We start from the raw sequence: 24,502 nt of genomic DNA, 5'->3' as shown, positions 1-24,502 counted from the left end.
AACATGGTAAGCAATTTTATCAAGTAATAGGCCATAACTAGTATTAGCATTTGTTTTAAAGAAGCAAATAAGATATCTCTAGCATGGGCAATTGATTTTGCAAGCAAATAAGCAGTTAACTAATATAAGATACGCACTTTATTAACACAAGATACGAGCAATTAATTAACACAAGATATAAGCAGTTAATTAACCCAAGATGCACAATCAACAAGTATTGTGAACATGATAACTTTGTTTCGATATCAAGGGACGAAACGTAGAAATAATTAAGACTAATCTGGGGGTTTATTATGCCATGTATTTTCAATACTTCGAATAGCTAGTTGAGTTCGCTCCTAAGGGGACGACCAATGACCGAGAGAGAATTCCTCAAAGGCTACTCGTTCAAAGGATGCATCAAACTTCTGCAGAAGTCCATGGGATCTACCACCTAAGATAATTTTCGTTAGTTCCGTCCCCTAATTCTGATGACTTAGGATACCGAGTCATTTACTTGAAGGGTGGTTGTTAACAACCTGTCCATCATAGTTTTTGTACCATCCTATCTTCTCCCTTGACGGAAAACAGCGGGCGAATGAGTGTGTCAGACGACCCATTCTATATGCTCTCGTCTTTCAACCCATTCCTGCATCTTGCCTGTAAAGGTGAATCATCACCATTTATGTGATTTTCATGTCATCATTGTACCTTTGCACATTGCGAGGTTACCATAAACCTCTCATTCAATTAGCGTAGTGTTAACACGTCGTGATTGTCTAAAAGTACGACTACAATGAGAGGGGTATAGGTTTCTCACAAAGAAACCCCAGCTTTGATGTTTGGGAAAGAAATGATGCAACAAATATTTAGTTTGACTTGACATGCTCTGGTCTTCCAAACCAACTCGAGCATCTTGCCTATAAAGGCGAAACATCATTATTTATGTGATTCTAACAAAGTGCCCATCTCACGTTTCAAGGTTACCACAAACCTCTCATCCTACTCATTGTAGTACAAACAATACCATACCTGTCTAAAAGTACTATCTAAAAGTACGACTACGATGAGAAGGGTATGAGTTTCTCAAAAGAATACACAACACAAAGTTTCACAAAGACATGATGTAAATAATCAATTTTGACATGTTTAGTCTTTTGAAACAGAAATACAAATACATGATATAAGATCGCCATGGATGTGAAACACTTGTCCCAAATGTACTAACTTGGGGAAATTTAGTTGCTATTTCACAACTCACAATATTCTCAAGCTTTGCTTTGCAAGACTGCGTAATCGAGAAGCCGAAATTCGTGCAAGGATTCCTCTTCTTGAGGCTGTAGCATCCGTACTCAAATTCACGTCTTTTCGAAAAGAGCAAAAATGGAATGCGCTCTTGCGTGCCTTGCGAGAATTGCATTTATGTAATTACATGTATCAAAATGCAAGCCTGTGCACTAAAGCGTTGTGGCAAAGTAAATACATAAATAGCAAATGCGAAAGCAAGCCTGTGCACTGAAGCGCGGCGGCAAAGTAAATATAGAAGCAGTAAAGGTAGAAAGAAAATGCGAAAGCAAGCCTGTGCACTGAAGCGTGATGGCAAAGGACAGAAAGCAGTAAAGACAGAAAGCAAATGCGAAAGCAAGCTTGTGTACTGAAGCGTGGCAGCGAAGTAAAAACAGAAATAACAAATGTGAAAGCAAGCATGTGCACTAAAGCACGATGACAAAGTAAAGACAGAAAACAGTAAAAACAGGAAGCAATAAAGACAAAAAGTAAATGCAAAAGCAAAAGCTTGTGTACAAAAAGCGTGGCAGCAACAGAAAGCAGTAAAAACATGAATAAAAAAAGGACAAGGATCGCGAAACTGCGTCCTTGAGTTAAAAGAGTACATATATAGATATACATATACATATATATGTATGTCTTTGTCCTTTTTCCCATTTTAGTTTTAGTTGCTTAATTTTAGTTCGCCTATTATCCTTTGTGCAACTTTCCCTTACCTTGGGGGGGTCTCGGGGTTGCGATTGCCTCCGAGTGTAAGTGACGAAGGACTCGGGCCTTAGCGCGCGAGTGAGATCCGTTGCGCGAGCTGCGAAGGAATAAAAGGTGAGAATCATCCATGCTTAAAATTTAAAAAGAAAATGGGGTTAAGACCCCAAAAGAGGGCAGGGGTGCGTCCCTGCTCGCCGCACAACGAAGGAAAGGAGAAAGGGGTAGGGGTGCAGCCCCTGCCCACTGTCCGGTCTGAAAGGAAGCAAGGATAGGGGAAGTTCCCCTGCTCGCCGATCTACTGAGAGAGGCAGGGGTGTGGCCCCCCAGGCCTGCTGGGCTGATCGAAAAGGGGAGGGGGCAACAACACCCCTCCTCTGATAAAAGCGAAAAAGGGAGGGGCGACATCCCCTCCCTTACAGGAAAAACTGAAAGGAGGCCCCTGCGAAGCCCCTTCCTGTCGAAACTAGGAAGAAGCAGGGCTTTGCCCCTGCCCGCCAAAAAGTAGAGAGATAGGGGCTTCGCCCTTGCCTACCGAAAAGACAAAGAGGCAGGGGCTTCCCCTGCCTACTGAATATAATGGGGGCGGAGGCATGGGCTTTGCCCTTGCCTACCGAAAGATAGAGAGGTAGGGGAAAAACCCCTACCTGCTGGAAACATAGAAGCGGCAGGTGTGTCGCCCCTGCCTGCCAGAAACAGAGAGGCGACGGGGGTGTCACCCATGCCTGCAGAAAATAAGAGGCTGCAGGCCCTGCCTGCCGGGAAAGAGAAGGCATGGGGGGGGGCCTGTGCCCCTCCACTGACATGTGTGTGAGAGAGAGAGATCTTACCTCAGAGGAGGCCGAAGCGAGGGAGGGGGTGATCTCGGGGTGACCAGTGTTGGGTGCTCGGCGAGGGGGCTTCAGTGAACTGGAGAGGACAGGGGAGGGAAAGGGTAACCGAGAGAGAGGGCGTCGGTGCAGGACTGGGGTAGCCGGCACACGACGAGCAGGAGAGAGGGAGAGACGGGAGCGGGAGGTGCTCGCCGGGAAGGGTTGCCAGACGCTTGTGTCGACCGGGGTCGGGTGCCCGACGAGAATGGAGAAGACGAGAGAGGAGGACAGCGTCGTGGGTTCTTCAGCAAGGGTCGCCGGCGAGTGCACTGGGGAGAAGGGGCGTCGGGCGACGTCGGCTGCCCGACGAGGTTGTCGGAGAGGAAGGTAGCAGGAGGGGGAAGAGAGCAGGAAGGGGGAAAGCGGGGGTTTTTCGAATAAGAAACCCTTGCCCACCCTGCGAAGGGTTTAAGTAGTTTCAATGATATGTCTATGTTTTCTTTCGGCTAATCCATTTTGTTGAGGTGTTTTCGGACAAGATTTTTGATAGAGAATACCATAACTCTCAAGATATCTTTTGAATTCATTTGATAGGTATTCTCCTCTAGAGTCCGTTCTAAGAATTTTCAAGTCACCATTAAATTGGGTTTTGATCATCATATGATATGTTTTGAATGTCGTAAAAACCTCATGTTTGTGCTTAAGAAAACATATCCAACAATATCTAGTGTAATCGTCAACAAAAATCATATAATACGAAAATCCTTCTTTTGATAAAACAGGTGTCAGTCCCCATACGTCCGAATGGACAATTTTAAATGGTCTTGTTGTAAACATAGATCTTTGATTAAAAGATAAACTTCTCATCTTTCCAAGAGTACAATCATTACAAGTGAAATCACTATGTTTAACAAAATGTAAATAAGAAATTTTAACAATATTGGGATGTCTAAGCTTTTTATGCCATACATTAATATCTTTATGTTGGGCAACATTACAAAAAGGGGTTTTTGAAATTTGAAGGAAGACGACATAGTATAGATCTCCCTTCCTAGAGCCTTCCCTAATCAACCTCCCGAACTGGCACTCCTGTATCCAACATTTAACAGATAAAAATTTTATATTACATCCACGGTCCGAGAGTTGAGAGACCGAAAGCAAATTTAAGTTTAATTTTGGTATAAATCTAATTTTTGGGATAAAAAAACCATGTTTTTCAAAATTTTCAATTCCTTTGATTTCAAGAGAAGTTTCATCTACGGTTGAAACAAATGATGGAGTATAGATCTCCCTTCCTAGAGCCTTCCCTAATCAACCTCCCGAACTGGCACTCTTGTATCCAACATTTAACAGATAAAAATTTTATATTACATCCATGGTCCGAGAGTTGAGAGACCGAAAGCAAATTTAAGTTTAATTTTAGTATAAATCTAATTTTTGGGATAAAAAAACCTTGTTTTTCAAAAATTTCAATTCCTTTGATTTCAAGAGAAGTTTCATCTACGGTTGAAACAAATGATGGAGAGGAATTTTTTGAATATTCGGAAAATGAACAAATACTTGGAGACATGTGAAAGAAGGCACCCAAATCTAAAAGCCAAGAAGTCTTACTGGGAGGAGAGAAAGTTGACATGGCGGCTCCAGAAATTGCACCCTTGAGAAGCGGTTGAAGTGCTTACGCAATTTGATGCAAAGAAAGAGCTCTATTGTAAGAAGATGAACTTTCTTTCTTTTGGGGTTGGAATGTGGTAGCCATGGCAAGTAACTTCTTCCATTTTGGACAAACCGGTTTGATGTGCCCCGATTCCTTACAAAAGTGGCACACAACTTTTCTATAATCTCCTTTTCCGCCTTGCCTACTATTTCCTTTGCTCCTTGAGTTTGATTTTTGAAGTGGGGAGGTTTGTAGGTTCTCAAATTGTTTCCCGGTCTTGAAACGATATAAATACCTTCACCTTCTTCTTGGTTGAAAGGTGTTGCAAGAACACTTGAGTTATTTTTGCTTATACCCATACGAGTCTCTTCTCCACTTAATTTAGTAATTACATCCTCAAGAGAAGGGAAAGTAAAGGCGGATAGAAGAGAGGATCATATTTGTTCAAATTCGGGTCTAAGCCCATTTAAAAAGTTGAAAAAATGATTATCTTCTAATTTTTTATGCCTAAGTTCAATGACTTCACCACTCCATTTCGGCTCAAGCATGACAAACTCATCCCAAATAGAGGATAACTCCACGAAATACTCTCTAATAGTCATTTCGCCTTGTTGGACGGTCAAGGCCCTTTTTTGAAGATAGTACTTGTGGGACAAGTCTCTTGAAGTGTACATTTTTTAAAGATAATGCCATGCTTGAGAGGCCTTTTTGAATTTGATAATGTTGGCATTGATTCTTGTTTCAATGGATGAGAAGATCCATGATAAAATTTTAAAATTTCTCATCTCCCATTCCTCATGTTTCTTACGGTAGTCTTCAAGCGCTTTGATTCTCTCTTTACCTTCAAGAATCTTTATTTCTCCTGTTTCTACCAAGGTAATCATTGATTCCGATTCTGGTATTGAGTCTTGGACATATTCCCAAAGCCCTTTACCCTTGATATGGGCTTCCATATTACCGACCCAAACATGATAATTTGAGTCATTGAGTTTAAACCCAAGAGAGAAGTGAGTCTTTTTCCATCATTTTGAGAAGAAAAAAAATATAAAGTGAAGAGGATCTTACCACAAGCGAGTCTTTAGAGCTTACTTGATGTGGTATGATTCTTTCGATATATATTGCAAGGAGTCTCCAAGTCGAGGATCAAGAGAAAGGTAGGTGCATGCCTTTCGAGGCACACAATCTTCTACAACAATTACCTTTCTTCTTCAATAATTCCCAACAGCTTTGATACCATGTAAAAGTCTTTGCAAACAATCAAGTTTTCAAATAACTTGATACCTCAAATGATAGCATAAAATATCATTCAAATGCTTTACACCACATAGGAAAAGAAGTGCAGTTTTAATAAATATGAGGAGACAAAACTCCTCTCTGTATTACACTTTACAATGGGCTCACATAACCCTTATTTATAAGGCTTACCAACTCTTAAAGAGTCGTTGGGCTATTGCCAACGACTCTTATTAGAGCGGTTGGGAATCAGCTGAATGTCTCTAATTTCAAACTGTGTACAACAGTCAGTGACTGACTGTTGTACATTATACACAGTCAGCTACTGACTGTGTATAGAAATATTACATAAAAAAAGAACAAAAATAAAAATGAAAAAATACAAAAATAAGAAAAATTAAAAAAGAAGAATTACAATCATATTAAAAAACATGAATATGCGTAAAATGTAGAAATAACTAAAATACCGCTACAATTAATACAAGAAAGAAATAATATATATATATATATATATATATATATATATAAGTAGATGGATACATGTACATATATATGTATATGTAACTTCTTTTATATATATAAAATATATATAGAAAATACATTGTCTTATGAATTACAATTTAACAGAAGGGCACACAAAGTTTTGCTGTGATAACAAGAGTGCAATCTATATTGCCAAAAATCACACTTTACATGAACGCAGGAAGCATATCGAGATGGATTGCCACTATGTTAGAGAAGAATATCTGAAGAAAGTTATAGATCTACTTTATGTAACATCAGAATATCAATTGGATGACTTTTTTACTAAGGCACTCTGTTCTCCTAGATTCAATTTTCTCCTTAGCTAACTTTCGGTCATTACATCGTAAGTTTGAGGGAGGGGGGTGTTAAATTGTATCTCATATATATATATATATATATATATATATATATATATATATATATATATATATATATATATATAGAGAGAGAGAGAGAGAGAGAGAGAGATACATATATTATATATATATTTCTTTGTAATACCCTCCAGGGGTAAAACTATCTTTTCACATATATCACACATATTTACTTGAATATGTTTTTCTTTTCTTTTTTATTGTTTGGAGGGGTCCACCATATAGATGTTGGACCCCTCCAATGGTCATAAATATGATCATTAGAGGGGCTCCAACGTCTATATGGGAGCCCCTCCTTGGGTCCCTTGTAGCCTATAAATAAGGGGTGTTTCCCCATTGTATTGCCATGCTTTGCAGTGCTCTGTCTCTCTCAATAAAATATTACTTTTTTATGCCTTTGTGCATTTGTGCTCTTTTGTGAGTGTTTCCTTGTGCCTTTGTGCACTTATTCTCTTTGTGAATCTTGTGAGTTATTCGAGTCATCTTTGAACTTGATATTCTTGAAGATATTTTCACAGTACCATATTCTGGATATTTAGGCTTTTGACCTTCAATTCAGAGTTCCCTTAACCTTGCACTATTCCTATCTAGCATAGCCATGATGGACGAATCAAGTGAAATCTTTCCATGAGATCTGTGATACATGATTTGAAATTTTTGAAAGAATAAACCTATAGACAATGTGAAAAAATAAATAAATTAGTAGTAAATATTTTGTCTCTTGATCCTGAAAGTGCACGGATTCTTTCGATGACATTCCTCTAAAATATTTAATAGATCTATACATGCTACTACCGCATAATCAAATGAATATTGAAGATTTTAGTTTAAAATATTGATGGCACTCCAATTTCTTAAGAAAAAGGTAGCAAATAAACTCATTAATTCGGCCAGATGTGTAAAGAAAGTCCACATATCCATTCCATATGACGCTCCTAAATCTGATGACAATTATATGTATGCACGGTTCTGTAACAATTTAGGCTCGTGTCCATCCATAGATAAGGTTCATAGTGAATGAGTAGAGTGGATGGGATTTGATTTACTTGTATTATTTTCCTAAGACCATATTGAACGTTACTGAATGTTATTTGTTTTTTTCATCACTTGGACATATTTTCTGTATTTATCTAGGTAACGGTCACAAGCATGTCTCAATTATTGTTGGCTGATATTATTGGATTCACACCTATACCGTATCATGCATTTTCAGCACAATTTTTTTATACTTTTTGCATGCTTATGTTAAAGATTTTATGCATATCATGGTTGCTGGAGATTCAGAGGTAGAATAATAATGTTATGTGTATGTGCTATGTTAGGTTAGATGATAATTAATAACACTTTTTATGTGGTTAATCAGTAAGATCGATTAATCATGTTCAAGTGTCATTTTTTGACATGAAATTGTGGTGCTGGCTAGAGGTGAGTCTTGGATTGTATCTTTAGCTTGATTGGTATGTTATCTTCATTTATCTTGTGAAGTTTTTCAAGTCTTTTGTGATACATAGCTTGGTTGTAATGGGTTGAATCCATTGTAAACAAGTTCCTGCAATTTATATGCTTGCACATACTGCCAGCTAATCCTTGCGCATAGGTGAGTGACTATTCCTTCTTAAATTATTCGGTTTCTGTTTAGTGATGATCATTTTATGGTGTCAATCGGGAGTTCATGGCTGTGAGTAGGTATGTGGGTGTTATCTTATGATTTGATGGTATTGTTTAGCAGTGCAATAATATATGCTTGTCTACATACAGATTTGAATAAAAAAAGAACCTATTTCTGTTGCCTTGTCTTTCCAGTGATAACCCTGAGGAGTTGTCAATGGTGAAATACTACCTTGCAAGTGGTGGTATGATGCGGAAGGAGTCAATTCGGCAAAAATCACTTCCTTGTTCTCCGTATACAAATCATTTAACTGAAGGGGAATTTTATTGTGTCGAAGCTACTGGAGCTGTTGTTACTTTGAACTCAAGTGTCAGCTTAATCTACTTTTACTGCTCTAAATTGCCTTCTGATGGGTTAGATGCCATGAACTTACCCCTTCTAACATTTGTATTTTGTTTGTTTTATTTTTTATTATGGGATACTGAGTCAAGGAAGTTCAATATGCAATCATACATGCTTTAATAACATGTGATTATAGTTTGAAGTTTTTGGCTTATATATTGTGCCTACATGCTTTAATGATGTGATTATAATTTAAAAATTTTGGGCTTGTATATTTTGCTTAACTATTCTATGGATGTATTCTAGGTACTTCAAGCCACAGCCCAAGTTTGAGATTTTAAAGGAAAGATTTTGTGTTTTGCACCTTCCAAAAAATTGTCCTATACAAACAGTTAGTGTGGAAGGTCCAGGTCATCTATTGAAGCAGATTGTATGCCTTGAGGCATGCAAGAAGTTGCATTCTCTTGGTGCTCTAACTGATTATTTATTGCTAGAATCAGATGACACGGCTGATGATGATGATGATAATGATTGTGATGCCCACAAAAATGGTATTTTCTTCTCGTGATTTCAATCAAATATTATTTTTCATGACAATAGAAATTTAAAACATAGATGACTTTCTCTTGATGGGTAGTGCTGAAGGATTCTAATACATATGTTTGGCATGTTTACTGACATGATCTCAAAATGGTGATAATAATTGTTATCGCATGTCCAAAGGTAGAACTTTAGGAAGGAGGATTTCATGAATGCTCAAGTACCTGTACACCTACACTCTTGGTGGCATGTTATTGGTTGAATTGATTTGAAGATGGAAAAGGCCACATTCATTTTCCATTATGTACTTTGAACTATCTTTGTTTTTTTTTAAATTGTGCCATTTTATATGATCTGCATGTTTCTTTGACGGCCTGAGTGTGGCATTTCTCTCCAAGGAAATCTAAAACGGGCGCATTCAACCACACAATCTATGTGGAGTGCCAATTCTCACAATGTCTTATTGCGACTAACATAATGAATATGAAGGAGTTGAACCTCTTCATTGGGTTTACATAGTAAAAAGAAAAAAGTACCAAAATGCCCCTAATATGTATAAAGAATGACTAGAGTCTAATCATACATATTTATAATACTATACATAACAAATAGAGACATACTGATTGTGTCCCTAAGTACAACCAACCTATTATTTTCACACTCCCTCTAATTTGAAATAGTGTAATAGGGACCATCACAATTTTAGAAATGAAACTGTGAAACTGAATGATTGATTGTGCATTGGTGAATACATCAGTAATATGATTTACTGAACAAACATATGGCAAGGAAATTATGCCATTGAGATGCTCTTGGTGCATATAGGACAATTTATCTCAATATGTTTGGTACACTAAAAAAACTCCAGATTCTTAACTATATAGATGACACTTTGATTATCACAATCCAAGGCAATATGGGACGATAATATGACACCCATGTTTCTAAGAAGCCAGCATAGCCAAACAATCTCAGTTGTAGTCTATGCCATAGCTTTAGACTCTATCTCTTTAGTAGGCAAAACAATCCTCTATTGCTTCTTGTTAGTCCTTGAGGAAAACACAAGCTTGTAGCCGAATGATGATTCCAATTTCATCATCCAAAATTAGAAGTGCAACATGTTCTAAGCTCAAATGAATAGGTGGGCGAAAATAACAACACTTAGTGCATAGTCTTTCGAACATAACAAATTAATTTGCAATACAGTTGCAAGATGAATTGTACATGGTGGACTCACAAACTAAGTGCATAACTTATGTGATATTAAGCCGTAAAAGAAGTTAGGTGAATAAGGTTCTTTGATATATAGTAGGATCACTCACAGGCTCTCCATCAGTCGATTTAAACTTGGCATTTGCTTCAATATGTTGTGTCCATTTGTTTGCCATCTCCAACCAATCTAGTTCAAGTCAACAAGTTTGCCGCATATTTGTACTGTGACAACAAATACCCACTCCTAAATCACATAACTTCAAGCCCTAATAAATAATGTGATTCCCCTAAGTCCTTCTCAAACAACTATCCAAGATTCTGCTTCAAACTTGCTTTCAAGTGAGTGTCAACACCCATAATGATTATATCATCAAGATATAACAAGATCAAACATTGTCCTTGCAATGAGAAGGAGAAAACCCAGGCTGGATCACGATAACTTTATGTGAATCTAAAATGTTTCATAGATGTGAATTTCTCATACTAAGCTTTAGGTGTCTGATTGATACCATATAATGCTCTCCAAAGTAATCACGCTTTGCCTTCTGAATCTAACACACTAGGGGGCATCTGTATTTATACTTTTTCCTTGAAATCTCCATTAAGAAGTGTATTCTTCACATCCATCTGCCACATATCCCAGTATGTAATGACGACAACTGCAAGTATTATACGAGTGGTGATCATGTGACTTACTAGGCCAAATATATTTGCGTAATTAATGTCGAACTATTGAAAATAACCCTTAGCCACAAGTCTCACCTTATAATGCTCAATCTTCCCATTAGCTCACCTTTCATCTTGTATACCACTTGCATCCAATTTCCTTCTATCCTGTAGGTAGCTTAGTCAAGCCCCAAGCATACAACCATATCTTCTCCCATAGTTTGCTCACTCGAGTTGAAAAATAGCTTCATGATAGATACAAGGCTCAACATAAGAATGAATTAGAGTAAGAAAGACTTGATGTTGTGTAGAAAAGAGTAATATGAAACAAAGAGAAAGGGAGGAAAAGAAGGGCGAGAACTACACCTTGCGGTATTGATATCTCTTGTGGTGCCTGTCCATTATCAACACAGGTAGAATTCAGCTTGTGCTAGTGGAGTCATTGTATTAAACACGTGTCTATAAAAAAAGTGTACACTATTAAAATCTATTGGACTCCAGGGTAATGTTTAAAGTTGCTTGTACTCCTCACTCAACTAGGTATCTTTTCCTTCAGAAGAAAAAGGAGCTCGTAATGAGGTGTTTGGCTCATTAATTTTCTCCTTAGTTTCAGAAGCAAAATAAGGGAGATACTCAATAAATATAACATGCCTAGAAGTCCACATCCGCTTTGACACTGTATCATGACATTGATACCCTTTTTGACTTTCGGGATAACTAATAAACTAACATTTAATTGCTTTAAGTGACTTGTCTCTTTTATGCCTAGGCAGAAACACAAAACAAGTACTACCAAACATACTTGTATAAAAGTTATTTGGAGCATGACCATATAATCTGCAAAATGCGGTATCACTTGCTAGAACGCTAGAGGGCATACAATTAATCAAAAAAACCATTGCATAAGCTGCTTTAACCCCAAAACTCCTAAGAACATTGATAGAAAACAACAATGCTTGGGTTGCCTCAAGAAATTTTGAAGTGTACAAGCAAGTTTTTTAATGAACTATATCTTTTTCAATTAGGAACTATTGTAGTTGTGCACTAGTGCATTATCCCTCTAAATATGAAGTAGAGTTTTCATTCAAGTTGAAAACTATGTTTCAACTAATGCATAGAATTGTTTTAAAATATCAAACAACTCACTGCAACTTTTCATGAAATAGATCAATATAAATCTTCCGCAATCATCTATAAAGTAAGAAAATGGGCATAACCTCCTTCCAAATGCATATGAAAGGGTCTCTATATGTCTAAATGCACAAGATGAAAGCATGTATAGACTCAATAATCCCAAATGGTAAAACATGACTCATGGCCAATTTAACCTCACCATAGCCCAATCCCTCTCTTGAGTACCAGCACAAGGTCCCTATGCCTCACCCACAATCAACCAGGGTTGAGTGAAGCTAACCCCTATATCTACAAAAAAATTTAGTCTATCCATGATACACACATCAATCATGCTATGCAAGTATGCTAGATACATTCAGATAATCATAATCCAATCATCTACAATGACACTGTGTAGGCGTGATACATCATTCACCTAGTAGGTCGATACTAATAATTTGTAGGTGTGATAAGTCAACAACCTAGAAGCTAATCATTTGTAGGCGTAATGTATCATTCACCTAATAGGTAAAAAATTAATCAATTGTAGACGTGAATTTACCTATATGCTAATATGAGCATCACAATAAAAAGAACAAGTAACATGACCAATAACAAAACAAAATAGATTATACTCACAGAGCGCTTGCAGGGTGTGGCACGACCGTGATCTTTGATTTATTGTTTTCAGACTCTGATACCATAACTGTTACACTACGAAATTTTAACCCAAATTTATGAAGATCTTTTTTTTAATAATAGCGAAAACAAGTAATATTATAGGGTTAAACATTTCGGAACATTACAATGGAGAGCAAGGCAACACGTTTATGTCATTTCACTATCAATGAGTAATGACATCAGAGTCTTAAATGACATAGCAAATAAATTACAATGAACCCAAACGATCCCGGGAACAGTAAATCTAAAGTCGAAGCCTTATCCCGCAGTCGCCCATAATTCTGTTATTCACTTGAAAAATGATAAATTTATAGGATTTTGACTACAACTGTCTAAGTAGGAATTACTGTAATTTTTCTTGCAGGTATATCATGTGTCAAGTATGTAAAGTGGGTGTCGTGTGTGATTTTCAGTATATACATGATCAATTAAAGAAACTATACAACAACAGTAATATGTAAATCATTTAACCAACAACCACAACATTAGCATGGATAACATTTAGCTACACATCAACATGATTCAAATATCTCACATTTCAGGATTGCATCTCATCACAAGCTCAAAATATAAAATATGCTAAAAGAATATGAAAATGTCTCTCTAATAACTCCACTCACTGTGATACCTAACTGTTCTAAATAGTGTTTATATTATCTTATCTCGCGGGTACACGTGGGCCGAATCACCCGTAACGGAAGAGAACATTCAGAGGTTTATTATTCATGAGTGTTTTATTAACCCGAACGTCGTAACCAAAACTGTAAATCATAAGGGAGCGGTCGGTGACCGAGAAAAACTCCCAAAGGCCAAACCAAAACAGGATGCATCTCTAACTTCTGCAGAAGAACATGAAGCTACTACCTATGACATATTTGGTAGTCCGGGTCCCCCAACTCTGAGGACTGGGGACCAACAAGTCACTTTAGCTCGAAACAGTTAAACACATGTCCCCAGAGTTTTGTACCACCTACCCTCTCCAAGGTAAGCCCAAATCTGAGTGGGTTAATCTTTTCATTTATTTAAATTACCCAAAGTACAAGGGCATTTCTCCAAACTATCTCCTACTATCATAGTAGTAAGTCCCCAACCTTAGTCATTTTACCAAGGCATACACATCCCAATTTTTTTCATATTGATTGCACAAACCCACTTAGAGTGCTCTGGTACCTTTAAACCAGTCAAGCACCGATGCCCCGGTACCTTTAAACCAGTTAGGCAGAAGATTTAAAGTTTATATTACACATTAACATTCTTAACCCAAGGACTATTGTGAAACCTTATGTACAAGGTTCTTTGCCTTATCCGTGTTCACCCATCACTATTATGATTCATTCAATTTGATTTAAAACGGATCTTAGCAGGGATAATGAATCATCTTAATGCATCACAAAAAGGCATTATACAATTTTATAAAAATGCTAACTGCCATTGTCTCAAATCTGCTATTACTAAGTTATTCCTACTATACTGCAGATTTCATGGGTAGTGTCTTAACCCAATGGTAAAGGAAAATATGCATCTTGTTTCCCATTAACCCGCAGGTCATGGCACATGCAACTTATGTGAATTGCAGGTGAGAATGCTGCTAAATACTAAGTCTAAGTTAGCTGGACTTTAGATTTCAATATGTCAGGCATCCGTATTTAAAAATGAAAATGAACTTTTCTACTAAGTTTCAGTTTACAATAATTGTATATTTCAAATTATCGGTCAGCATCATCACCAAAACAGAAAATGAACATTTCTACTAAGTTTTAGTTTACAGCAGTTGCATATTTCATATTATCAGTCCAATAGTATACCCAAAAATTCAGACCCTCTCAAACCCCTATGTTACAAAGATGAATAAAGAAAATTCCAACATTTCGAAGGACCACTCATTCAGTCGTACAACAATAAAATTTAACATATGGTGTCAATAATTATCTAACATCATTACTGAGCAAAATAAACTAGATAATACAAGAGATCTCAAATGTTACATCAACAACATAACAAAAGTTGTCATTCATTTTTTTTCCAGTTTGTAACAGAAAGCAGATCCTGCTGGCTGGGAAAATCTGAAATCCCCTAATAGCAGATTTGGGATTTTAGATTTTCCAACATCCACACACTCGAATTTCACAGTTGCCAAAATTGCCAACTTGCGGATTTGGGATTTCGGCCGCTATGAGCCGTTGGTTTCCTGTTATCCAAAATCCAAGCCCTTCCTTCAAATCGAAAATCCCAAAAAAAATTCGATACGAGTTTGACAGCAACACATTTCATACTTGGAACCGACACATATGCCAAATCACAGAGAACCCTACACATCCGAAACCCCCAAATCGTAGATTTGGGGTTCTCGGATTAGGGTTAACAGAACCCCTTTTTTTCAGAATGCTGAACACCCCTCCCCTATTTGGGGATTTTTTTTTTGGTCCCTCACGTGCACACACCCGAGCACAGGTATAGATATAGGAAAAGTTACAGAGATCCTACCTTAACCGGCGAGAGGAGGAGGCTTACGCTGCTGGGAGGTCGCCGGCAAGGCTACCAGATAGGGGAACGTCGGTCGACAGTGGTGCTTGTCCGCGGGTCGCCGATGGGGACAGTCGTTGTCAGCTGTCGGGGAGGGCTCGCTCAGGGCTCGTTGGAGATGCAACAAAGAGGGTAGGAGAAGACAGAGAGAGAGATGAGAGGCAGAGGAGAGTGAGAGAGACAGACTCGGGGTCCTCCTTTGTAGGAGAAAGCCCGAGAATAGAGGAGCTCTCCTCCGACGGCTACGCTCCGGCTCACCCTATTCCCCCCCATAGAGATTATGTGTGTTAGGGTTCGTTCAGAACCCTAACAGCCAGTTTTTATCGGGCAACCCGTATCGGTTGCCTTTAAGCAAAAAAAAATAAATTTTTTTCACTTCGTAGGTTGCGGGACGGGTCCGGATCCGAGACCCGAGATCCAACTGCATGTTGGATTCGTGTCTATCAAGTGATGTGGATCTGCTAAATGGATCCAATTGTGGATCTCCGTGTATAGTTAATGTTTATTTTATAATAACATTATTATTATTATTTCTTTTTTATAATATATATATATATATGTATATATATATATATATATATATGTGTATATATGGATCCTGATTGATATGGATCCTGGATCCAATCTATTTATAAATCCCTACAAGAGATCCGAATCCATTTGCCTAAAATCCTTTATTGATTATCCAATTAAAATGTTCGTGATCCGATCTCTAAGATCCGAATGGAATATCCAAGTTCTGAACCGGGTATTAGTGATCCAACATTGAAGATCCAAATAGGATATCAGCAAGTCAAGTACAAATAAACAATTAAAACAATAAAATATCCTTGTAACAACCTAAGGATGTAAATTTTAAGTCTATTTAACTGAAAATTTACGGGTATTACACAAAACCTATTTTCTACTAAACAAAAATGTAGATCATATTTGTAGGGTTAGATCAATGTAAAGAACATAGTTTTGTACTAGATAGTATGTGCAGTCGACTGTACAAAATCTCTCTTTCTCTCTCTCTCTCTATATATATGTATGTATATATACATATAAATTTTTTCTTTATTGTGGTATAATGATTTGTGGTCCTAAATTGGGTCCTTCCTGTTATAGTATTACTTAGCATTTTGCTCTAATAGAAAATATTTGGAACTAATTGCAAACATATCATTCACACAATATTGTCAAGGAAAAGCACAAGCATCACAAACAAATCAGTGATGCTATGTTATGCTTAGGAGCACGAGTGCACAAACTAAGCTGATGATGAAAACATCGTACAATACTTGAAAAAACAAAAAATATTAAAAATGCAGAACATTCAGAGAATCCAAAGTTGAACCAGTAGAAAAGTCTTGCCTTTAAAGAACAGAAATTGGATCTCCTTATGCTTGGTGGATGATTTCTCCCTTTTCATGACAGTAAAGCAATTTTCAACAAGGGTAACCTTGTGGTTGGATGTCTGAGTACTCTTTGATGTTGATAAACATAGGCTGAAAATACATTAAGAGTATTTGAAATAGACTTGTAAGTAAAGGATGTAAAAGTCCTTTAGAAATCAAGATGGATACTTCAAAGAAAAAGGTCCTCATGTACTCAGTTCACTATTCTTAATGATGCAACGTGTTATGAGCTACAGTAACCTCAAGGCAAAAAGACAACCACTATTAAAATTTGAATTTACTTGCGAGAACAAAATATATTTGGATAGGCCATATAAGAAGTGTATGCCTGTTCTAGGGAAGATGTGTGCCCTGCATCTCAGTCATTTCGTGAGGAAGCTGTTGTAAGAGAAAGTAGCCTCAAAGCGTATTGCTAGAGGCAGTGAGATTTTGTTAATGATAAATTTTGTTGGAAGGGGAATAAACATTTTGAAAATTGTATGGTTTTATTCACAGAGGCTGAAGTTATGTACATACTCACAGATGAGCAAGTATAGCATTTTGCACAAATGCTCTGATGAAAGAGGGTTGCTAACTCTAGAGCATGTTGTCCTTGGTGGAATTACTATTGTGTTTTCTGAGAAGTCAGATTTGTTGTATTTCTATGATTGTTACTCATTCCTGTTGCATTCTTTTGTAACTCTTTTCAGCTGTAATGGCATTTTGCTTAAAATCTAGTTGTATGTCATACAGTGTGTGTGTCTTGGAATATGGCGTGGCATGAGCTATTTCCTCATTGCATGTTTTCTCATTTCTTGACTATTCCACATTTACATTCCTTTTAGATTTGGCTATGATTTCCAACCTTATAATTTGAAGGCATTGCTGCATCTCCTCTGTTATATGTGGCCTTTATAATAGGAAGAAAGAGGTGTACTCAATTATGTGCTATGTTCAATTCAAACTTCTTGAAAATCAGTTTGGATTAATTTTTCTGCTCTTTTCGCTTATTACAAAAGTGAGAGATGGAGGTGGTGGTTGGGTGGTGCGAGTGGGCAGCATAATCCATTAACAAACATTTGCTCAATTTTCTTGTTTAATGTTTTCTTTCATGCTTTCTGTATGAATGTTTTTATCGCTATTTCAATTTTAGATGGTTCTTGACCTTCTGGCATACTTTGCAGTGTTTAAGTCAATTGATGAATTGCATCCTATATTTTTCCCGAATGAATTGGTAGGGCACTGGCCATCTTATGCTGGGAATGGCCAATATCATTGCTATTGTTTGTCTTTCAATAGAAACTTCAACTACTATGTGCCATTTCAAGCCATCATTCTTGCTGTAAAATACAGTCTAGGGCCAGATTTTTCTACTACTGAACTGCAGTTGGAATTAAAAAGGGGTTCTGTGAGTGTGAGCATGAAGTACGTGGCTAGCATTCAGCTTGATGCTGAACAGGTAAATTGCAATGCTTCTTTCTACAGTTTTAGTCTGTACTAATATATATCTCTTCAATGGATATTTTCCTTTATTTTCTATTGATTTTTGTGCTTGTTGTTTCTAGGTTGTGATGGCTAGAAGTTTCCAAGTCACTATTCTCAAACTTTTGATTGACCAGGACTTGGATAAATTAAAAGAGAGGCTAGATGCATTGCACCAGGTCAAAATGCATAAGCTGTGTACTAATTATTTGGTGCTTCCGTTGTCTTCTTTAGACGGAAGCTCTCGTATCATTGATTGGGATTGTATTAGATCTGCCTCTTTTGATTCAGCAAAATATTTTTCTGATCATGGTGAAAAGTCAAATTTCATCAGTCACGGTGGCTCGACTGCTGCTGCAGGGTATCTGCATATGTTTGATGGTCTCTTATCTGATTCTGCAGTTAAAAAATCTTTGGTATATACACCACATAATAGAAAAATATATTGCATTAATGGTATTCTGAGGGAGATGAATAGCAACTCTGTGATGAAGACGGGCAAATCAGGATCAAAATGTACTTATAAGGAATATTTTAGAACCAAGTAAGCTCTATCCATGTCTTACCATATGAAAATATTGTATTAATTTTTTGGTGTTGGGATATATTGAATATGTGACTACTTGCCTGTTTTATTTCAACAGGTACGGAATCATTCTGCAATTTGATAGGGAGCCTTTACTTAGGGGGAGACGCCTTTTCTTGACACAGAACTTGCTTCAGATGCGCAGACCTCAAGCGGAGAATGGTTTCATCCTTTTATGAATTTGCAATAAACTTTGCTCATTTTTCTTGTTGCCTTACAAATTCCAATGATTATTTCAGGAAGTTGGAAGTCATTTTGAATATTATGGCCTATATCATACATGTGCTCGTTGTTTGTTGTATCATGATGATGAAATGGCTTCCATTGGTTTCTTCATGTCCAATTTGATGGCTATTATTTTGTCTAAACAGTTCCACATAGATATGTGTAACAACTCAAAAAAAAAATTTGTATTGATTCGGGCCGGATCCTGATCCGACCCGGACCACTGCCTCTCGCTGTCATTAAAGACAGCGAGGCAGGCGGGAGGAGGGTTACAAAACCCCCCTCACCGCCTTTCCCCTCTTTACTCTCTCGTCTCTTCTCCCTTACTCTCTCGCTCACTCGACTCTCTCTCCCTCACCGACTCTCTCGTCTTCCTCGATTCGTCAGAGACCATTGTCAGCCCGCCGCCACCTGCGACCTCCTTTTCGATCGTCGACCGACCAGAGCTTCATCGGCGACCCCCTTCCTTCTGGCGAACTTCCCTCCGACGACCACCAGGTATGCCTTTCTCCCCTTTTCTTTTCCTTTTCGCCGCCTCTTCTCCCTCTTTTCTCTTCTACTCCCTGTCATCGACAGCTGGGGCAAAAGCCCCTTCCCGTCCGTTGTTTACGACGGGGAATGGCCGTGCGACCGGGGTTTTAGCCTCAGCTGTTGCCGACAGGTCGACAGGGGTAAAACCCCTGCCGCCTGTGAGGAGGGTTCCGACAGGGGGTTTTGGGGCCCCTGCCTGCCCTTTGGTCTCTACCAGGGAGGGTCGAGACCCCTCTTTGCCTCCTGTTTCTCTAAGAAACCGACAGGGCCTTTGTTCCCAATCTCGTTTCCCTGCTAAGCAAATCGGCCCCCTGCCTCCTCTCCCAAAAGTTGTAGGAGGGCTATTGGCCCCTGCGTCACTCTCTCTTTGCTCATTTTCCTTGCAGGGGCCATCGGCCCCTACCCTTTTTTTTGCTATTCTTGCAGGGGCCGAAGGCCCTTGCCCCTTTTCCTTTTCCAGTAGGGGCCATCAGCCCCTGCCCTTTGTACCTTTCCAGCAGGGGTCGATGGCCTCCTTCTTTTCTTTTCTTTTTTTAAATTTCTAGCAGGGGCAGAAGGCTCCTGCTTTTTTTAAAATAACCAGCGGGGGCCGATGGCCCCTGCACCTGTTCTTTTGGCGGCAAGCGTCGCTTGGCCCTACCCAAGCCCTATGCATTGGAGAAATTGAGTCTTCTCCTTATTTTTGCTTTTGTCTTGGCTGCATGTTAATATCACATATTTACAGCTACGACGGATCCCGCTAGCGCACCGCGACCCGAGCCGTCAATCGTGTACATACGCAGACGCCAGCAAGTTTGCAACTCTCCGAGGTAGGGAAAGATTGCACGAAAGACTTGGATAATTGAATTAAATTTAATTAAACTAAAAATGACTATTAAATATATATATATATATATATATATTTATACAAGTATGCACTTAACTCAAGGACACGGTTTCGCGATCCTTGCATTTTACCTTGTATTAGTCCTTACTTGTCGTTGCGCATTGCGCCGAGGTTTTCCGTTGCACTTCTGCTTACCGTCTTTACTTTGTCGTTGCGCTTTGCGCCTAGGCTCTTGCTTTTGCATATGTGTTGTTACTGCTTTGCTATTGCAGATGACGCACATGTTTTCGCTCTTTGCGTATGCCTTAAAGGCATCCACATGGAGGATGCAATGGGCATTCACCACTCTCTCTCTCTCTCTCTTGCGACGAGAGTTGAGTTCGGAGCTAGCGTTACATCCTCATCTAAGGAGAGGGATGCCTCGCAAGGATTATGACTCTTCGAGTACGCAATCCTGCAAACGAGTTGGGGTTCGAGCAAACTTCTTAGCAGGGGTTCTGTTGAGAAACCTGTATCCCGTCTATCGAGGCCGGTATCGAGTCACGCGAGGCATGTAGATACCCCGATAGCGGATGAGATTCTAGAAAATCGCATGCATAATGTTGGCATAAGGTACTGGCTGTTTCAAAAGATAAAGAATATCAAAAGTAAAGTTGATAAACATTACATCTTTGTGAAACACTTCTGTTCAGGCTTCTATTGAGGAGCTATACCCCCTTCATCCTAGAGTACTTATAGTCGTGTACTACACGTCTAGTACTGCGATGATCAGATGAGACGGTCGTGCGACCTCGAATAGTGCTAAATGCACAATGCTATAATCACATAAAATGACCTCACATTCGCCTTCACAGGCAAGATGCTCGAGTGTTTTAAAGACCACAACATAGAATGAGTCGTTAGTTAAACAACCTCTAACACACCCATTTGCTTCTTATTGTCTGTTAAGGGAGAGGACAGAGCGGTACAAAACTCTAATGGACATGTTGTTAACAACCACCCTATGGGCAATGATACGACCTCCTCAGTCATTGGAGTTAGGGGAAAGGAGTTACAATAGTTAGCTCAACACTTCTGCAGAAGTTTGATGCATTCGTGGCACTGCTTATCAGCCTTTGGGGAATCCTCTCTCGGCTAAAGCCGTACCCTTAGGAGCGGACTCAACTAGCTATTCAGGTTATTCAAAATACATAGAATAACAGATGCTCGAACTAGTCTCAGTTGTTTCTATGTTTTGCCTGTGCGTACCCGCAGGCCAGTAATTTCGAAACATAAAATCTGTTCACACTGGTTGTTGGGTCGTGAGACTTTCTTGCACTACTGACTCACTTGCACTACTTATTCGCTTGCACTACTTACTCGCTTGTACTACTTACGCATTTGCACTATTTACCTGCTTGCATTGCTTACCTGTTTAACTGCATATCTGCTTTAAACTGCGTAACCTACTGAATTAAATGTACATAATTCAGTTTCCTGTAGTCTCTCTTGTGCACCTACTAGTTTTTCGCGAAACTAACCCATTCTATGTGTACAGGTGATAATTAGGTACACCACAGGCGATGACGTGATGGCAAGATGGTTCCAAGACTTTCTTTTTCTTACTCTTAGCTCGCGTCCTGGATGTTTGGGGTTTTGTAACAAATTTTCCTTGGGATATCCTAATTTTATACTATTTGGAGAACTTCTTAAATGAAAGTGGTTTTTCCAAGTGTTTGCAAGTAGGATGGGTTGTGCGCTTTGGTTCTTTTAGCTAACGCGCCCAAAGTTGTTAGCTTGCCTTTTTGAAATTAACAAAGGAATAGTCTTCCGCTGATTTCATAATCCATCTCTGAAATAAAGAGATTTCTTTTTAGCCTCTTGTTTGTTTTTCGGAAAGGTTTATAACTTTTAAATTTTGTTGTGTTACAACTTTTTGTCAAAGATATGGGAAGCAAGGATTCTTGACCATTAAGAATCCGCATCGCGCTGTGAGTATTTTGTATTGTTAAGCTAAGTGGCTTGACACATTCTGCTTATGTACCAACATTGCTGGTTTTTCATAAACTAGTCATGTTAAACATGAATAGTACTTGTGTTTTTTGGCTTATTTCGAGCTTCCTGAAATTTCTAATCATTGGTATTCCTTGTTTACTTCAAGGATGGTAAGGAACTCGAATGAAGAGTCTGCTGACGAATGGTCAGATCAACGAAGATTCATGATGAATTTCCTAAGTTCCTTGGCAGCGGCTATGCGAGACTAGATTCGTTCCCAATGGGAATCAACGTCCGTTCCTGAGCCGAGCCCGCTTACCGCAGTGACGTATGAGAAATTTCTGAAGCTTGACCCCCCGACCTTCGACGGCAAGCCCGACCCAGACATGGACGATAACTGGGTGAAGGAGGTGGAACGAGTGTTCGAGGTCTTGTCAGTGCCCGACGACAAGAAGACGTTATTCAGGACCTTCAGGCTGAAGGAGAATGTCGTCGCTCAAGGCGCAGAGCTACCTGAGGAAGGGATGCACTGCCTTTTTGGTTAGTGTCATCCAGTCCGAGCCGATGCGAGTCCCGATGAGAGACTTGGAGGTTGTTCGAGATTTTTCAGACGTCTTCCCGGAGGAACTGCCAGGCTTTCCTCCACCTCGTGAGGTGCAGTTCAGCATCGAGTTACTGCCGGGTACTGCGCCAATTTCTAAGGCTCCATATCGGATGGCGCCAGCCGAGCTCGAAGAGCTCAAGAAGCAATTGCAAGAGTTGATGGATCAGGGATTCATCCGCCCCAGTGTCTCGCCCTGGGGAGCTCTTGTCTTGTTCGTGAAAAAGAAGGACGAATCTTTGCGTTTGTGCATTGATTATCAGATGCTTAACCAGGCGACAATAAAGAATAAGTACCCATTGCCACAGATCGATGATCTGTTCGACTAGTTGCAGAGGGCCACTATCTTCTCAAAGATTGACCTTAGATCTGGTTACCATCAACTCAGAATTAAGGGAGATGATATCTCCAAGACGGCCTTCCGGACTAGGTACGAGCATTACGAATTTACGGTCATGCTCTTCGGACTCACTAACGCTCCTGTAGCGTTTATGAATCTCATGAATAGGGTGTTCAAATCCTTTTTGGACACCTTCATGATCGTGTTCATCAACGACATCCTGGTGTATTCCGATAGCTGGGAGCAACATCGTGAGCACTTGAGAGTTATTCTCGAAACCTTGCGAAAGGAGCGTTTGTTCGCTAAGTACTCTAAGTGCGACTTCTGGCTCGAGGAGATCATGTTTTTGGGACATGTCATCTCCAAGGAAGGTGTGTCCGTGGATCCCGCGAAGGTCGAGGTTGTACTCAGTTGGCAGCAACCGAGGAATGTTCGTGACATTCAAAGTTTTCTTGGATTAGCTGGGTATTACCGAAGATTTATCCAGGACTTTTCTAAGATCTCTCTACCCTTGATGAAGCTTCTGAAGAAAGAAGCTAAGTTCGTGTGGGACGACATGTGTGAGAGCAGTTTTCAGATGTTGAAGGAACGTCTTACGACTGCTCCTATTTTGGCCTTCCCTTCGGGTCAAGGCGGCTTCGTGATTTACATCAACGCTTTCGGGACATGCTTGGGTTGCGTCTTAATGCAGAACGATAGAGTGATCGCCTATGCATCGCGCCAACTTAAAATACATGAGAAGAATTATTCGACTCATGATTTGGAGTTAGCAGCGGTGGTCTTCACATTGAAGATATGGCGGCACTATTTGTACGGGGAGCGATTCGAGGCTTTTACAGATCACAAAAGCCTAAAATATTTGTTCTCGCAGAAAGAGCTGAATATGAGGCAACGACGTTGGTTGGAATTCCTCAAGGATTACGACTTTACCTTGTCCTACCACCCAGGAAAAGCAAACGTCGTGGTCGACGCTCTTTGCTGCAAGTCTCCCAGCGTTTCCGTTAATTTATTATTCGCAGGGTGGAAGCTGATCGAGGATCTGATATCGTGGAAACCGTTTGCAGTCACTCAAGATTCGATCAGTCTTTCCAGCATGGTAGCTCAACCTAAGCTATTGTCAAAGATCTTTGTCAGTCAGAAAATCGATGCGCAGTACGAAAAGCTGAAGGCTCTAACGCAGCGGGCCAATACCCCCTTCCGTCTGAGTGAGGAAGGAGGTGTATGGCGTGAGGATCGTCTTTGGGTGCCAGAGGATCCTATTTTGAGAGATGAGATTCTCGCTGAAGCCCACAAGTCCAAGTAC

At 39.3% G+C, this 24,502-nt stretch overlaps 1 protein-coding gene across 1 annotated transcript in view; it reads left to right on the top strand.

Moving 5' to 3' along the window:
* Nucleotides 1-24,502, top strand: part of DCL2 (dicer-like 2) — a 232,028-nt gene that overhangs the window by 43,864 nt on the left and 163,662 nt on the right. The window contains exons 14-18 of the mRNA XM_090005046.1: nucleotides 8,373-8,591; nucleotides 8,827-9,052; nucleotides 17,788-18,093; nucleotides 18,200-18,660; nucleotides 18,761-18,864. Coding sequence (XP_089861172.1) covers nucleotides 8,373-8,591; nucleotides 8,827-9,052; nucleotides 17,788-18,093; nucleotides 18,200-18,660; nucleotides 18,761-18,864 — 1,316 coding nt within the window. The remainder of the gene's footprint in view (nucleotides 1-8,372; nucleotides 8,592-8,826; nucleotides 9,053-17,787; nucleotides 18,094-18,199; nucleotides 18,661-18,760; nucleotides 18,865-24,502) is intronic.

Source organism: Nuphar pumila, chromosome 4, assembly GCF_984573655.1.
Source record: "Nuphar pumila chromosome 4, dmNupPumi1.hap1.1, whole genome shotgun sequence".
Taxonomy (NCBI): Eukaryota; Viridiplantae; Streptophyta; class Magnoliopsida; order Nymphaeales; family Nymphaeaceae; genus Nuphar; species Nuphar pumila.
The sequence above is the reverse complement of the archived record's forward strand: the minus strand, read 5'-3'. Positions and strand labels throughout refer to the sequence as shown.